Source organism: Pan paniscus, chromosome 20 (genome assembly GCF_029289425.2).
Source record: "Pan paniscus chromosome 20, NHGRI_mPanPan1-v2.0_pri, whole genome shotgun sequence".
Taxonomy (NCBI): domain Eukaryota; kingdom Metazoa; phylum Chordata; class Mammalia; order Primates; family Hominidae; genus Pan; species Pan paniscus.
The window spans coordinates 47,635,901-47,653,004 of NC_073269.2; the positions used below are offsets into that span (position 1 = coordinate 47,635,901).

Below are 17,104 nucleotides of genomic sequence, written 5' to 3' on the forward strand. Positions count from 1 at the left end.
CCAGAGATGGTCTCCTGCTCTCTTACAGAATGGGACAAGCCTGCTGTCCAGCAGAGTGATGGGGAGCCCAGTGGAGCTAGCCCTGCCCAGCAGGGGTGCAGGGGAGCGTCCAGGATGAAGGTCAGGGTGTGGCCAAGCCCTGCTCCCCACCACTCCAGGGCCCCACAGATGCAAAAACAACCCCAGGCCTCAGAGTGGGGAGTGCATGTTTTTCAAAAACAAAAAGTAGGCAAAAACAGTCCACCACCCCATCTTTCCTGCCCAGGCCCCTGGCTGGGGAGGCCAAGGAATGGCTTAAGTTGTCCAGCTTCTGGGCCCTCCTCCCTCCCATCAAGACCTGGAAGAAGGGGCTGAGCCAGGGGCAGGCCCCAGAGGCCCAGGCCAGGGCCCGGGCCAGGTCAGCACCTCCGCCCTCCCCAACGAGAGTCAGCACTGGAGCCTTGGGTCTTGCAGTTGTTTCCAGAGCCGAATGCTGGCCTGGGGGCCCAGGGGCCGTACCAGCAGCAGGTTGCGGAAAGCACAGTGGTCCGCAGTGCGGTCTGCTGGCCAGGCTGTGAGGAAGCCTGGGTGGGCCTGGGGCACCAGGCCCAGGGCTCGGATGCAAAGGCCAGTGTAGACGTCCTCAAAGGGGAAGGGTGCCACACGGGCTGCCGCCCGCAGCAGCCAGGGTGCCAGGCGCCCGGCAATGACGTAGCCACCCCCGCTTGCATAGGCTGGGTAGCCACCTTCGAAGAAGGACTCGGGCACATAGAAGGGACCTCCTGGCTTCCGGAGAGGCATGGCCTGCGTAAAGACCTCACCCAGATAGAGGCTTCGGGCCGAGGCAGGTGGCAGGGCCCGCAGGTGAGCCAGCAGGGCAGGGGTGTGCACAAAGGCATCGTCCTGAGCTCGCAAGACAAAACTCACGGTGGGGCAGTGGCGGCCCAGCCAGGCCAGCAGCAGCAGGTCTTTGAGCGTCTGGTTGAATGGGACGTCGAGGAAGTCCCAGAGCAGCAGGTCACTGTAGCGACGGCTCTCCCAGGCCACTAGTGAGTCTAGGTCAGGCCCCGCCTCACCCACCGGAGACCCTAGCAGGAAGAGCAGCCGGATCCCTGGAGCTGGACTGCCCCACGTCTCTCTCACAGCCTGTCGTTCTGCAAAGCGCCCTGGTTCTGACTTGACGGCCAACAGCAGGTAGGGGACATCAGTATCTGAGCAGCTGGAGACTTGGCCGCCACCACCTCCAGGCAGCCACTGTGGGAAGCTCCGGCAGGCTGCTGACAGCAAGAAGCGGCGGAGGTCCTTGGGGTAGGAGGCGAAGTCAGGGATCTCGGTGGCGGCGGCGGCCCCCCAAGCCTGGCAGCCCCCCGTTTCAGTGCTGTCCCCACTGGGCAGGGACCCCAGCCGCCACTGCTGCTGGTTCCAGTAAGCAAAGGGCAGCGGGACAGTCTGGCCCAGGCGGGTGGAGAGGTTGGCAGGTAGGGTGGGCTCAGGGTTGGCTGGCGTGGGGCTTGGCGGGGTGCCCCGAGGGCTGGGGTAGGCCTTGCTGAGCCGGGACTCGGATGTCCACTCGATGTACACTTTGAGGCCCAGGAGTGTGAGCAGTGCTGACAGGCAGAGAAGGCACTTGGGGCAGCGCATGACCCGGCCCAGGGAAGGGGCGGCCGCGGGAGCTACAAGGGAGCCACAGGGGAGCCACGGAGGCCATTGGGGTGTGGGGATGGGCCTCCAGAGAGAGCCCAGCCAGGCCCCAGGCAGATAGCCTCACAATCTCCCATAGTCCCCGCCAACCCCCATAACAGATTCTCTCGGTCCCAGATCCTAAACAGCTCCCCTGACCCAGGGACCTCGTTGGTCCTTATTCCTAGACCTAGGAGTCCCCCATTCCAATCCCGTACCAGCACCCTGTTCTTCCCACTCCGTCCAAATGCTTCCACCTTCCTAAAAGCCCAAGGGTCTACCTCTTCCCTGTCTCCATCCAGGACAAGGGACCTTGCCGTCTATCTCCTCCCTCTCCCTCCATTTATTGCCCTCACCAGGAAATCAGGAGCGGGATTCCTAGCTCCCTGGGGTTAGAAACCCAGCCTGCCTCCCGCAACACCCCCACCCCAGGGACTGGGGAACCAGGGATCCCATGCTTTTTTACCTCTGGGTCTGGCTCCCGCCAGCTCCGGGTGCCGGCCTCAGGTCAGGCCTCCCTCAGCTCCCTCTGATCTGCCTGCCCCAGCCCCTGTGTTGTCGACCGGCGGGGCCCAGCCCTGCCCAGCCAGTCCAGAGGGGCGGGGAGGGGAGTGGAGCGGGAGCAGGGAGGGCCCCAGGGGCCGGGGCGGGGCTGAGGCAGGAGAGAGGGAGGGAGGGAGGGAGGGAGGGAGGGAGGAGGGCAGGAGGCCGACCTGAGAGATGGGGCTCTGGTGTGTTAGGGCTGGTTTCTGGTGAGACAGCTGAGAAGGGTGCAGGGGACAGCCACAGAAACAAGACGGGGGCTTTGTGAGGCCTGGGAGGGGAGAACCAGGGCCAGGGGGTGCCAGGGAGGGTGGGGCTGAAGGCTGGGCCTGGGCTGGGGAGTGTTAGAGTGACCAGGGCGAGGCAGGGTCCCACTGAGGCAGAGATGGGGAGGCTGAGAGGCTGGCACCCGGCTGCACCCATGGCCAGGAGGCGGCAGTGAATGTGCTGAGTGGGAAGGGATCGGCGGGCCTGCCAGAGGGATGTTTGTTGCTGCCCAGTCAGGGTGAGGTGGGGGGAACGGGGCTGGTGAGGAGAAGGAGAGACAGAGACATTGTGGAGAGGGAAGAGACAGCCAGGGAGCAGAGAGAGGAGAACTGGGGTGAGACAGGCGATGGAGAGAGCTGAGGGGGAGAGAGAGAGAAGACGGGAAAGTGGGAAGGTGGCCAGGAGGGAGAGGGGGAGGGAAATGGAGATGGCGAGAAAGATAAGGGGTTGCGGAAGCCCTGTGGGGTGCTCATGGGGAAAGAGAGGTTGAGAGAGGCAGGTGGAGGGCAGAGGGGAGGGACTCAGGCTTCCGAGCCAGACCCAGGCAGAGGCGGAGAGGGAGCCAAGGGGAAGAACAGGAGAGGAAAAGACTGGAGCTTCAAGGGCAATAGAGGGTGACGGGGTGGGGCCCACGGGGAACCCCGGGAGCTAAGCTGACCCCCTGTACCTCCTCCATCCCTCTCGGCACCCGGGCTGCCTGCCCAGCAGCGTGGGAATCCGTTCCTACCTTACCCCCAACCTCCGGCCTGGAGCCAGCCTCACCCCGGGCCCCTCCCCTCCCCCAGCGACACTGTGACTCCGGGAACACTCACATCCAGCCCCTTGGGGCAGGAGGGGGTGTCTGCCTGTGTTTGCATCCCTGCCCTCCAGGGGCCCCTGCTGTTGGGACTGCATCAGCTCTCTGAAGACCTCCCAAGACATGGGGTAAGACTAAGGGGGTCCCACTAAGCCTGGGCTGACCCCTTCACTCCACCCTGGTTTGGGGCAGGCCTGTCCCCATCATGGCAGGAACACAGTCTGTCAGCAGCAGCAGTTGATGATCTGTCCAGCCCTGATTTCCTCCCCCAAAGTTTGAATAATGGAGCCTGTGGGAACAGCTGGAGGAAGAGAGTGGGGAGGAAGTGGTGAATATTAATGGAATAATAGTTGGAGTGGGAAATGACAGCTAGGGGCTGGGGGCAGGGGCCCGAGCACCTCCTGAGGGAGTCTGCAAGCCCACTCCACTCTGGGGCTGGGGGAGAGGGACTCCAGGCCCCCTGAGCTCATCTAGCTTCTGGGGGCAGGGGGTGCTGCTCCTCCTGGAAGCATTAGGAAGCTTCGCAGGGTGCCTTTCTTTTTGCCTTTGCCATGTGCCTCAGTCCGGGTCCAATCAGGAGAGAGAAACCACACAGGAATGGGAATAGGGAAAGTTCAATATACAGAATGATTAACTCTCATGGGATTGGCCACTAAGGGGTGCCTTCTTGGGGAACATGGTTGGACGGTGGACATGCTGGTGGAACACGATCATTCCAATCCAACACTTCCGTCTCCCAAGCCTTGGGACTCCCCTCACCCATCTTATGCTAGGGCAGTTCTGGTCTCTCTGCCTCATTAACTTTAGGCCACTGTTGGATCCAAGTTCCGGTTAGGCACCCAAGCAAGCTATTAGAACTACGTCCAGCTGCACAAGGTAACCCATGAAATCCAGAAGCTCTAGAAAGCGCACTCATGCCAGTAAATTTGGCCTGAGCTAGTGTTACATCCACCCTCATTGGTGTAACATCCTTAAAATCCCCTTCTGCACACATTCCCCAAGTTTCTGACTGTATATTTGCGAAGCCTTGTCATTCTTTTAGTGTAAAAGCTGCTCCCGCCTAGGTCCTAGCTGGCACCTGTTCACCTGGAGCAAGCTGATTTCACCCTAGGTATTTATGGGTCTAGAGGCAGCAAGGGGCACTGTGGTGAGTCTTAAGAAGAATGGGGTGTTATCTGTTATTTCTGTATAAGAGCTGGCCATAAGAAAAAAAAAACTGTGGTGGGACAGTGGCTCACCCCTGTAATCCCAATACTCTGGGAGGCCAAGAGGGAAGGATCACTTGAGCCCAGGAGTTCAAGACCAGCCTGGGCAACATAGTGAGATCTTACCACTAATCAAAAAAAAAAAAAAAAAAAAAAAAGGACGACCACTTTCAAGGTGTCTGCCCCTGGTGAGGTCATCACAAGGTTTTTTTTTTTTTTTTTGAGACGGAGTCTCACTCTGTCACCCAGGTTGGAGTGCAGTGGCATGATCTCCGCTCACTGCAAGCCTCACCTCCCAGGTTCACGCCATTCTCCTGCCTCAGCCTCTCGAGTAGCTGGGACTACAGGCGCCCGCCACCATGCCTGGCTAATGTTTTTGTATTTTTAGTAGAGACAGGGTTTCACTATTTCTACTAAAGTAGAGTACTTAGGCAGGATGGTCTTCATCTCCTGACCTTGTGATCCGCCCGCCTCGGCCTCCCAAAGTGCTGGGATTACAGGCATGAGCCACTGCACCCGGCCTCTGTTTTTTTTTTTGAGATGGAGTCTTGCACTGTCGCCAAGGCTGGTGTGCAGTGGTGCAATCTCGGCTCACTGCAACCTCTCCGCCTCCTGGGTTCAAGAGATCCTCCTACTCGGGAGGGTTCAGCCTTCCGAGTAACTAGGATTACAGGTGCCCGCCACCACGCCTGACTAATTTTTTGCATTTTTAGTAGAGATGGGGTTTTACTATGTTGGCCAGGCTGGTTTTGAACTCCTGACCTCATGATCCGCCTGCCTTGGCCTCCCAAAGTGCTGGGATTACAGGCGTGAGCCACCGTGCCTGGCCACATCACAAGGTTTCTAAGCACAGGAAGGCTGGTAGGTTCCTCAGATGCTGATAAGTCACTCGCTTGGAGTGACTTGGGGGTTCAAGATCGCCTGTTTACTCTGGGTCCAATTAGATGACCCCATTCCAAAGAAGTAAAAACTTTTGGGCCGGGCATGGTGGCTCACGCCTGTAATCCCAGCACTTTGGGAGGCTGAGGTGGGTGGATCACCTGAGGCCAGGAGTTTGAGACCAGCATGGCCAACATGGCAAAACCCTGTCTCTACTAAAAACACAAAAATTCGCCTGGCATGGTGGTGCACGCCTGTAATCCCAGCTACTCGGTAAGCTAAGGCAGGAAAATCGCTTGAACCCGGGAGGTGGAGGTTGCAGTGAGCCGAGAGATCGCACTACTGCACTCCAGCCTGGGCGACATAGCAAGACTGTCTCAAAAACAAACAAACAAAAAATTTGGGGGCTGTCATGAAAGCTATCTAGTTCTCAGACTGTGACTTGAGCTGAGTTAGCGGACCCAAGCTTGTCACTGTCTGTGGGCACTCAAGGGCACTCTGGAGAATCCATCCAATACCCTGGTCTTCAGAATTGTCACAACTAGCACAGCTGTTGAGCACAGCAGCCACAGGGGGTCCCAAGGCACGTGCCTCAGTTGGTCCCTCATCTCCATCAACCACAGGCACTTGAGGGATTATGATGCCATTGCATGCCATGGGCCTCTGGCATCCTGTTTCCCATCAGCAAGAGCTCAGCGCTGCGCCCAAGCCCAAAGGCACAACCAAACCAATCCTGGAATCCTATCTTAAGAGTCATGTCCTGGGACACTCCAGGTATCAACTCTATATCCATCAGGATGCAGTCAGGAGAGAAAAACCACAGAGTAACTTGAACAGGGAAAGTTTAATATAGAGAATTACTGGCTTTAAACAGTGAACTGGAATAATGAGGGCTTCACTGGTAAAATGCTTCTGAATTGACTGGAAATCCATTTGAGGTGCTGGGGAACGTTATTCCCAGAGAGGTGCCTCAGTGGAGGCGCTGTGTCTCCTACGCAACTTCTGAGGGCTGGAGGGTGCCAAGGGCAGCTGCTGACCGCCTGGTGCTTCAGGAGCTGGGTGCTGGGGAAGCCACATGCACTGCGGCGTCCAGAGGCAGAAGCACAACCAACAAGAACCACGAAGGAGGCGCCTTTCCTCCTATAATGCCTGTTTGGTGCCCTCTACTGACAAAGCTTATGCCCTTTCAAAAAACAGCCAACTGAAAAAGCTGAATTTGGAACGTAAAGTCAATAAATCCATAACCAGCAATACCATGGGGCCTGGGGTGCGCTGGCCTTTAGTGAGTGGAGTGGGGCGAAGGATGCTGCATGTCCTGCAGTGGGCACAGCGGCCCTGCACGGGGGAGAACCATCCCTGTAAAGTGTCAGTAGTAGCCCCTGTGTCAGTCAGGGTCCCTACAAGAAATGGCAGTGCACTCACATAACGACAGTTTGAGAAGAGTCTCTTGACAAGGTGAGCGTGGCTCTCTGCGGCTACTAACAGCCTGAGCCTTTACCTCCCCAGGCCTGAACAGGGGCATGGAAAGGGCTGCCTGACAGGGTGACAGGAGCTGTGACCTTTAGCCAAGGGCAGCCAGGAATAAATACTGGGAACTCATGCTCTCTCCTGTGATTGGCCAGCACCACTCCCCCACCCTGATGTTGAGTGAAGACAAATGGAAGCCAGAAGTGTGGTGAGCTACCAGACATTCTATGCAGCCCGCTGAGAAGCCACGTGAGTGGGGACAGGGCTGAAGGCTAGGCAGGGACAGGGCTGGCTGTGTCCTGAGGCTGCTCCTCCGGCCCCGACTTCAGGCCCTCGGCCCAGTCGACCCCCACAACCTCGCAATTGGGCAGCATCTCCTCCACCAAGATCTGAGTGAGGCCAGGGTTGGACACGGCAGGGAGGTCCGAGATGTCCAGCCTGCGGAGGTTCCTGAAAAGGGGTGAGAAGGACAGGAAGCCAGTGTAAGGACAGCATGTGTGTGTGTGTAGGGAGGTACAGGACAGCGTGTGCGTGTGTGTGTGTGTGTATAGGGAGATAAGCCAGTGTAAGGACAGCGTGTGTGTGTATAGGGAGGTACAGGACAGTGTGTGCGTGCATGTGTGTGTGTGTGTACAGGGAGGTAAGCCAGTGTAAGGACAGCGTGTGTGTGTGTGTGTGTGTGTGTGTAGGGAGGTACAGGACAGCGTGTGCGTGTGTGTATGTGTGTGTGTAGGGAGGTACAGGACAGCGTGTGCGTGTATGTGTGTGTGTAGGGAGGTACAGGACAGCGTGTGTGTGTGTGTGTGTGTGTGTGTGTGTGTGTGTGTCTAGGGAGGTACTGGCCCCAAATTTCAACCTTACAGGACAGTGTGTGTGTGTGCGTGCGTGTGTGTGTGTGTATGTGTGTGTGTGTATAGGGAGGTACTGGCCCCAAATTTCAACCTTACAGGACAGTGTGTGTGTGCGTGTGTGTGTAGGGAGGTACTGGCCCCAAATTTCAACCTTAGCTTCCTAAAATAAAATCTTTATAGCTGTCCAGGCACATGAAGCCCACTGTGTTAATTGCAAATATGCAACTCCAGCTCCTGCTGTTCTGCAACAGCGTTGATATCACAGGGTTTTGACTAAAACAAAAAGGAAGAAAAACCAGGAGTCATTTAATTCTTCCAGAGACTCACTGTGACTGCTCATCTACCATAAATACTCTAGGTTTGTGATGGATGCAGGGGGATATGAGAACTGCCCAACATTGCCCCTCCCCACTTCCTCTCCTGCATCTGGGTTAGGTGGGAGAGGTGCCTGGGTACGGGGCCCAGCCTGAGCTGAGGTCTCACTGGAGGTGGTGGAGGCAGGCGAGGCCCCGTTCGGAGACGCGGGGGCAACCGGCCAGCGAGAGCTCCTGCAACGAGTCGGCCAGTGGGTAGAGGCGGCTGAGACACCAGTCGTCCACGTGGGAGCAGCGCTGCAGCGACAAGGACTGGAGCTCCTTCAGGCGGACTGCGGTGGGGAGAGGGTGGGATGGCACCAGGAGCCTTTCTGGAGCCCATCACCAAAGGGAAAACATAGAGGTCTGTCCCATCTCCACCCCACCGCACTCACGGAGGTTGTCCAGGCCCTCGTAGTTGATGTCACAGTCACTGGCATCCACAGCTTCGACAGGCACTTCACAGAAATTCCAGAACTCCTGAGAGAAATGGCCATACTTATCTGGCCTGATCCACTCCTTGTCTCGAAACCTGGAAACGGGAGAGGGAGTGTCAGCAGGGCACCTGAACCTGCCCCAGGCCTCCACCCTCTTCAGAACCTTCCCCAGCCCTATATAATATGTATAGGTCACCCTTGACATAACTAACTCCATCTTAGAAAAAGACTCCATCTGGCTGTGCGCAGTGGCTCACGCCTGTAATCCCAGCACTTTGGGAGGCTGAGGCAGGAGAATCACTTGAGTTCAGGAGTTTGAGACCAGCCTGGGCAACATAGTGAGACCTCGTCTCTATGAAAAAATACAAAAATTGGCCAGGTGCGGTGGCTCACGCCTGTAATCCCAGCATTTTGGGAGGCCGAGGTGGGTGGTCTACGAGGTCAGGAGATCGAAACCATCCTGGCTAATACACGGTGAAACCCCATCTCTACTAAAAATACAAAAAAATTAGCTGAGCGTGGTGGCAGGCGCCTGTAGTCCCAGCTTCTCGGGAGGCTGAGGCAGGAGAATCGCTTGAACCTGGGAGGCGGAGCTTGCAGTGAGCCGAGATCGTGCCACTGCACTCCAGCCTGGGTGACAGAGCGAGACTCTGTCTCAAAAAAAAAAAAAAAAAAAGAAATAATACAAAAATTAGCTGGGCTTGGTGGCTTGCACCTGTGGTCTCAGCTACTTGGGAGGCTGAGGTGGGAGGATAGCTTGAACCCAGGAGGTCGAGGCTGTAGTGAGTTGTGATCATGCCACTGTGCTCCAGCCTGGGAGACCCTATCTCAAAAAAAAAAAAAAAAAAAAAGGAATGTTTTGCCAATTTTACATACCTAGAAACTGAGGGTCAGCGAGATTACAGATAACATAAGAGCAAAGAGGTAAAATGCAAGAATCCTTGTAGATGGGCAAAAGTTAAGGGACATTTTCAAACATGTATACTGTTTCTAAGGAAGTTGCCAGAGGAAGTGCTCAAACCAGATGGAGGGGTAGATGAAGTCTATGTGAACTGTCTTTTCCAAAAAAAGAAAAAAAGCAAAGGAAAGAGAAAGGGAAGGAGAAAGGAGGCGGGGAAGAAGGAAAGAAAGAAAAGCATGATTGAGCACAGCCAGGCGCCACCAGTGGCTCACGCCTGTAATCCCCAGCACTTTGGGAGGCCGAGGTGGGTGGATCACTTGAGGTCAGGGGTTGGAGACCAGCCTGGCCAACATGGTAAAACCCTGTCTCTACCAAAAATAAAAAAAATTAGCCGGGCGTGGTAGTGTGCACCTATAATCCCAGGTACTTGGGAGGCTGAGGCAGGAGAATTGCTTGAACCCAGGAGGTGGAGGTTGCAGTGAGCCGAGATTGTGCCACTGCACTCTAGCCTGGGCGACAAGAGCAAGACTCTTGTCTCAAAAAAAAAAAAAAAAAATTATTGAGCACATATGCATTGCTAGGCCTCTTACATTGCAAAATCACAGTCAATCTCTCACTCTCCCTGACAGGGTCCCACTGGGTAGCTGGGATTACAGGCATGCACCACCATGCCTGGGTAATTTTGTATTTTGGTAGAGACGAGGTTTCACTATGTTGCCCAGGCTGGTCTTGAACTCCTGGGCTCAAGTACTGTACCTGCCTTGGCCTCTCAAAGTGCAAAGGCATGAGCTACCACGCCCAGCCATTATTATTATTATTATTTTGAGACAGAGTCTTGCTCTGTCACCCAGGCTGGAGTGCAGTGGCGTGATCTCGGCTCACTGCAACCTCTGCATCCTGGCTTCTAAGGGATTCTCCTGCCTCAGCCTCCGAAGTAGCTGGGATTACAGGCGTGCGCCACCATGCCAAGCTAATTTTGTATTTTTAGTAGAGACAGGGTTTCACCACGTTGGCTAGGCTGGTCTCGAACTCCTGACCTCAGATGATCCACCAGCCTCAGCCTCCCAAAGTGCTGGGATTACAGGTGTGAGCCACAGCGCCCGGCCTATTATTATTTTTTGTGACGAGGTCTCACTGTATTGCCCAGGCTAGAGTTCAGTGGTGTGACTACAGCTCACTGTAGCCTCCTGGACTGAAGCAATTCTCCCGCCTTAGCCTCCTGAGTAGCTGGGACCACAGGCATGTGCCACCACACCTGGCTAATTTAAAACATTTTTTGTAGAGACAGGGTCTCATAAAGCTGCTGAGGCTGTTCTCAAACTCCTGGCCTCAAGTGACCTTCCTGTCTCGGCCTCCCAAAGTGCTGGGATTACAGACATGAGCCAGTGTGCCCAGCTCCGTTCAGTCTTTTTTTTTTTTTTTGACACTTTTGAGATGGAGTCTTGCCCTGTCCCCCAGGCTGGAGTGCAGTGGTGCAATCTCAGCTCACTGCAACCTCCACCTCCCGGGTTCATGTGATTCTCCTGCCTCAGCCTCCCCAGTAGCTGGGATTACAGGCGCCTGCCACCACGCCCAGCTAAGTTTTGTATTTTTAGTAGAGACAGGGTTTCGCCATTTTGGCCAAGCTGCTCTCGAACTCCTGACCTCAGGTGATCCGCCTGCCTTGGCCTCCCAAAGCATTGGGATTACAGGCGTGAGCCACCGTGCCCGGCCCCTGTTCACTCTTTATAGCAAACCTTGTGGGTTAGAAATGACCACCATCCCATTTTACACGTGACAAAACTGAAGCTCAGGAACAAGTCCCAAGCCACATAGCCAGGAGGCGGCAGAGACCAGGGGACTCTGAAGCCTGTGTGACTGCAGAACCTGGATGTTAGAGAGATACCCCACCGCCTGCCCCAGCCCGTTCTAACACCTTAGCGGTCATACTTGACTGCGCCTCCCTGCTTCAGGATGAAAAAGGCACCTGCGCCGTATGGACCATGTTGCTTCTCCAGCCAGGTGTAAGATCTGCAGAGAAAATGGTAGCTAAGGGTGAGGCCTGGGGAGCACCACAGCCCTCACGATGCCCCAGTGCTGTTAAGAGGGGCAGAGTCCAGAGAACCAGGCACACGGACAGACTCAGTCAGGCTGAAAATATTTACTGCCCACCTCCTAAGTGCTGGGCACTGGGGGCAAAGTGGTGACCAAGGCAGATAACATCCCTGCCCAGTCTGGAGATTACTGCAGTAATCCAAGCTATTATACAGGGAGAAACAGATAACAACCCAGGAAATAACAGCAAACTGCAGAGAATGTCAATTCCATGACCAAACAAAGCAGAGAGGCTGACTGTGAGGGGTAGGGAGCAGAGGGGTGGGGATGGTGGAGGCTAACTGAGTTTGGGTGTTAATTGGAGGAGGTGACATTTGAGCAGGGATTTGAGTGGTGAGAAGGAACAGAGTATAAAGGCTCAGAGACTCGAATTAGGATGGTTGAATAAATAAGAAACAGGGATGTCATGCTGACGGGGCCAGTGGAGTCCTGATAGGGGGTCTCAAAGCTCAGTAGGAGCTATGTTTTAGGCCTTGGAGATTGGCTCTCATTTGAAGGTTTTGAGCTGGTGATGATAAGATTCCTTCAGCTGCTTTGTAGATTATAAAAAACTATGGGACAGGCCAGGTGTGGTGGCTCACGCCTGTAATCCCAGCACTTTGGAAGGCCGAGGCAGGTGGATCATCTGAGGTCAGGATTTCGAGACCAGCCTGGCCAACATGGTGAAACCCCATCTCTACTAAAAATAGAAAAATTAGGTGTGGTGGCGCCTGCCTGTAATCCCACCTACTTGGGAGGCTGAGGCGGGAGAATCGCTTGAACCCGGGAGGCGGAGATTGCAATGAGCCATGATCACACCACTGTACTCCAGCATGTGCGACAGAGTGAGACTCTGTCTCAAACAAAACAAAACAAATTTTGGCGGGGTGTGGTGGCTCATGCCTGTAATCCCAGCACTTTGGGAGACCGAGGCAGGCGGATCACCTGAGGTCAGGAGTTCGAGAGCAGCCTGGCTAACATGGTGAAAACCCATCTCTACTAAAAATACAAAAATTAGCTGGGCCTGGTGGCGGGTGCCTGTAATCCCAGCTACTTGGGAGGCGGAGGCAGGAGAATTGCTTGAACCCGGGAGGTGGAGGTTGCAGTGAGCTTAGATTGCGCCACTACACTCCAGGCTGGGAGACAGAGCAAGACTCCATCTCAGAAAAAAAAAAAAAAAAAAAAAAGAGTATGGGAACAAAAACCCAGTTAGATTATTGAGTGATTCAACTATAAAGGATCAGGCTATGAATGGTGAAGGCAGTGAGAACTGGTCAAATCTGAGATATTCTAGTATTTTATTGATGGTCTGGATGTGGAGGGCAGGGAAGCAAAGAGAGGAATTAGGGATGACTCCTTAGAACTTGGCCTGAACAACTGGGTGGGCAGCACCAGTGTTTACTGGGATGGGAAGGCTTGGGAGTGAGCAGATGTTTTTAGGGGAGAAATCAGGGTTTGGCTTTAGCCATGTTAGGTTTGAGATGCCAGTTAGATTCCGAGTGGAGCTGGTGGGTGGCAAACTGCCTATGTGAGCTGGAGTCCTTGAGAAGGGTACAGCCTGGAGATGGAGCTGCAAGAGACATCAAGGCTGGCACTGGAAGCCACAGTGCTGCCTGGGAATGGCAAGGACAGGACCTGGGCTCTGGTGGGCCAGGGTCTCCACAGGGTCTTGCAGACCAGGGATTCTCACCGATTTTTCTCATGCACCTTGTACATCTCCCTTTGGAGTAAGTAATCCCTCAGAGCCTCCACATCGTAGAAATAGTTGGTCAGGAACTGGAGTATTGTCCTTTTCTTCTTCTGATTGCCTTCTGGGGCCACTGCCCCACCCAGGCGATGGATGCCCCTGATACGCCCATTCCACATGGGGGCGACCAGGCGCAGGGACTGGGGAGGGGGAGAGGGAAGGAGCTGAGCCTGGAGCCTCCTGGGAGACACAGAGCTGGATCCCCCAGTTCTTGCTCCATGAACCTCAATCCCTCTGCTTCCCAACTCACCCTAAGTTCTTCCTTCAAAACTTCAAAACTGTCTTTGAGATTCCAAAAATTTCCCCATGTTTTTTCCAAGTTCCTCCTCCCCTTAGTGAACCCTAAATTTTCTCCTTGACTAGGCATATATTGTTGATTTTCCTAAATTCTTCCTCTAACTTTCCCCCAAACCCTTATCACTCAAAACCTGCATTATTTGACCTCTTAATTTTCCACAGATTTGCCCCTTAATTACCCAATTCTTCTGCTGGGGTTTTCCCAAATGACTTCTTTCTTTCCCCAAAATATAATCTTAAAAACTTATCTCCAAACCTCAAGGAGAGGGCGCTCTGAGCAATCCCTAAACCCAACCAAGCTTGTCCAACCCGCCGCCTGCATGCAGCCCAACACAAACATGCAAACTTTCTTAAAACATTAGGAGGATTTTTTTGTGATTTTTTTTTTTTTTTGGCTCATCAGTTATGGTTAGTGTATTTTATGTGTGGCCCAAGACAATTCTTCTTCTTCGAACAGCGTGGCCCAGGGAAGCGAAAAGACTGGACACCCCTGAACCGAGAAGGGTAAAAAAAGCATGAGCTTTGAAGAGGAGAGTAAGAAAGTCGAGGGGTGTGGCCACTGGGAAGAAGCCCCCAAACTCTTCAATTTTGCTTTCAAGGTCTCCTCTTAATCTACCCCAATTTCTCTTTGCTTTAACCAAATTCTTTTTTTTTTTCAAATTATCTCGATAATTTTACCCAAACCCTTATTTTCCTCAAAAGTTTAAAGCTGCCAACCTCTTTAATTTTCCCTAAACTCATTCCTTGATTTTAAATCCTCTGAAAGAATATCTCAAATTCTCCTCTTAATTTCACCCAGATCATGCCCTTAGAACCTCCAAATTGACCTCTTGGTTCCCCCACCCATCATGCTTTTGAGTTTTCTGTAAAAATTCGTCAGTCTCCCACTAACTTTCCTTACATTTATCCTTCGGTCTTCTAAGACCAAATCCCACATCCTCGAACAATCCCTTCCAAGCTGTCTTATCCTACAGGCCCCACCCTTGCCTGTCCATTAGCGCCTTGTGTCATCCCTCCCTCTGATTGGTTAGTCGCGTCGCTCTTCGGCAGCCATTCCCTCATCCCCATTGGATACTCTCAGCCAAGTCCCTGCCTCCTCTCGCTCGCTAAAGCGTCTCCTCCGCCTGCGACCCTCACAGATCCTTTCTGGCCCCCAGTAGCCACAGGTTTGCACTCCCAGTACGGGGCTTGCCAGGCTTAGCCTGCTGCCTCACGGCTTTCTGCTCTCGTGGCCGCCAACAGAGGCCCCGAATGCGAAGGCTGTAGAGCGGACTTCAAATTTGGGGCTCTAGAAACTCCGGTCACTTACCGCCCAGGGAGCCGCCATCTTGCTAAGGTTTTGTAACCGGAAGGGGCCGGTCTTATCCCACTCTCGTGGTTCAGCGCGAACTTATTCTCCTGTGGCCACGCCCCGCGTTTTCTAACCCTCCTCTTAAAGGTGCACGCACTTTTTACTCTTAAAGGGTTTAGGGATTGCTCACAGCGCCCCCTCCCTGAGCTTCAAAACGAGACACAGGTCGGGCGCGGTGGCTCACGCACCTGTGAACCCAGCACTTTGTGGAGGCCGAGGCGAAAGCATCGCTTGAAGCCAGGAGTTCGAGACCAGCCTGGGCAACATAGGGGAGCCTGTATCTCCACAAAGAAATAGGGCAACCTTATATCCACAAAAAATAAAATATTAGCCGGGCGTGGTGGTGCACGCCTGTGGTCCCAGCTACTCACGAGGCTGAGGCGGGGGGATCACTTGAGTCGGGGAGGTCGAAGTTGCAGTGAGCTGTGATTGCTCCACTGCACTCCAGCCTGGGTGACAGAGCGAGACGCTGTCTCTTAAAACAAAAAATTGAAAAACAAAACAAACCCCAGGACTCCACAATCTTTCCCTAGGAGAAGATGGCGTGTTCTTCCCGGCAGAGTACCTTTCTTTCCTGACTGCAATTGCAGTCTCCCCGAGCTTTCTTATTCCAGCTTCCACTCACTACCTCCTAAAAACAGGGAATGAGGGGGCTGAAAAGCTGACCACGTCATTTTTAAAAATTAGGGTCAGGTAAGAGAGTGGGTGAAGAGGTTAGACGTCAAGGTTAGAGACTGAGGTGAGATCTCAAGACCAGTTTGGAGTTGAAAGCTAGATCGCAGCATGAAGAGCCATTGTGAAGTCTTGTGGATAGAATTATTCATTCATTAGTTCCAAGAATATTTACTGAGCACCTACCACGTGATGGCAGGCACTGTTCTAGATGCCGAGGTTACCATGGTGAGCAGGACAGACCCAGTCCCTCTCTCAGGAAGTCAACATTCTGGGCTGGGAGAGGATGGATGTGGGAGAGGATGAATAAGAAACAAAGGAATCAGCAAGGCAATTTTGATGAGAAGCAGATAAAAAAAAGTGACTGGGTGTAGGGCCATCAGCAAAGGCCTCTCTGAAGAGGTGACATTGAAGTAGAAGTGAATGATAAGGAAAGAGCCATTCAAAGATCTAGGGGAAAAGCGCTGCAGGGAGAGGTAGCCTCTAGAGCAGAGAGGCCTTGAGGTGGGAACCAGCTTGCAGACAGAGATAGGAGACTGGGTTGAGAGGTGGGCAGGGGCTGACGGTGCAGGCCTGGTAGGGTTTTATTCTATTCACAGTGGGAAGAAGGGAGTGTCAAAATCGGATTTACATTTTGTAAAGATTATTTCTGCCAGGTGGAGAATGTACCTTAGAGCAGCGGTCCCTAACCGTTTTGTTACCAGGGACTGGTTTCGTGGAGGACAATTTTTCCATAGACTGGGGGTGGGGGGTGGGGTGGGGATGGTTTTGGGATGAAACTGTTCCACCTGAGATCATCAGGCATTAGATTCTCATAAGGAGCAGGCAACCTAGATCCCCCGCACGCACAGTTCACAATAGGGTTTGCCTCCTATGAGAATCTAATGCCACTGCTGATGTGACAGGAGGCGGAGCTCAGGCGGTAATGCTCACTTACCCGCTGCTCATCTCTTGCTGTGCGGCCCAGTTCCTAGCAGGCGAGGGGCTGGTACTGGTCCTTGGCCCAGGGACTGGGGACCCTTGCCTTAGAGGGCAAGGGTGGATGCAGGGGACCAGTAAAAGAGGCTGCTATAGCAGTCTAGGCAAGAGATGAATGGGGATGGGGCAGAGGGAATGGTGAGAAGTGCTCAAATCCTGGGTCTGTTTTGAAGGTTAAGCCAACAGATTGAGAAACTAAAAGCAGACGGGCGTGGCTGTCCACGTGAGGAAACTGGAAGGGCAGCAGGTTTAGGAAGGTGGGTGTGGCGGCTGAATAACGAACCCTCTCCCCATACCTGTGAATCCCTGGGCGCTGTGACTATGTTACTTTCTATGGTAAAAGGGACTTGGGGCTGGGCGCGGTGGCTCACGCCTGTAATCCCAGCACTTTGGGAGGCCGAGGTGGGCAGATCACCTGAGGTCAGGGGTTTGAGACCAGCCTGGCTAACATGGTGAAACCCCGTCTCCACTAAACATACAAAAATTCACCAGGTGTGGTGGCATGCACCTGTAACCCCAGCTGCTCAGGAGGCTGAGGCAGGGGAATCGCTTGAACCCGGGAGGCGGAGGTTGCAGTGAGCCAAGATTGCACCACTGCAGTCCAGCCTGGATGACAGAGCGAGACTCT

At 53.9% G+C, this 17,104-nt stretch overlaps 2 protein-coding genes across 9 annotated transcripts; both read right to left on the reverse strand.

The window, feature by feature from the left end:
• Positions 1-189: 189 nt before the first annotated feature.
• On the reverse strand, positions 190-5,617 carry B3GNT8 (UDP-GlcNAc:betaGal beta-1,3-N-acetylglucosaminyltransferase 8). Its single transcript, XM_008964860.5, has 2 exons — positions 2,126-5,617; positions 190-1,652 (listed from the first exon to the last, which is right to left on the reverse strand). The coding sequence occupies exon 2, from the start codon at positions 1,618-1,620 to the stop codon at positions 427-429; it is 1,194 nt and encodes a 397-aa protein (XP_008963108.1). The 5' UTR covers positions 1,621-1,652; positions 2,126-5,617; the 3' UTR covers positions 190-426.
• A 557-nt stretch (positions 5,618-6,174) lies between these two features.
• On the reverse strand, positions 6,175-16,118 carry DMAC2 (distal membrane arm assembly component 2). 8 transcript variants are annotated; one of them, XM_003812450.5, is made up of 6 exons: positions 14,785-15,604; positions 13,122-13,318; positions 11,288-11,368; positions 8,416-8,552; positions 8,151-8,313; positions 6,175-7,266 (listed from the first exon to the last, which is right to left on the reverse strand). In XM_003812450.5, the coding sequence occupies exons 1-6, from the start codon at positions 14,800-14,802 to the stop codon at positions 7,089-7,091; spliced, it is 774 nt and encodes a 257-aa protein (XP_003812498.1). In that variant the 5' UTR covers positions 14,803-15,604; the 3' UTR covers positions 6,175-7,088. The 8 variants fall into 8 exon arrangements, with proteins under 8 accessions (XP_003812498.1, XP_003812499.1, XP_003812500.1 ...); XM_003812451.7 differs by lacking the exon at positions 14,785-15,604 and adding an exon at positions 14,377-14,727; XM_003812452.7 differs by lacking the exon at positions 11,288-11,368 and having other exon boundaries at positions 14,785-15,653.
• Between the last annotated feature and the right edge of the window lie 986 nt (positions 16,119-17,104).

Coding starts and splice junctions, on each gene's coding strand:
- DMAC2 (XM_003812451.7), bottom strand. CDS start 14,412: ATGTGGGATTTGGTCTTAGAAGACCGAAGGATAAAT. Junction 8,553..11,287: donor AAGCAGGGAGGCGCAGTCAA/GTATGACCGCTA, acceptor TCCCGTTTCCAG/GTTTCGAGACAAGGAGTGGA. Junction 8,314..8,415: donor CGAGGGCCTGGACAACCTCC/GTGAGTGCGGTG, acceptor TCCCCACCGCAG/TCCGCCTGAAGGAGCTCCAG.
- B3GNT8 (XM_008964860.5), bottom strand. CDS start 1,620: ATGCGCTGCCCCAAGTGCCTTCTCTGCCTGTCAGCACTGCTCACACTC.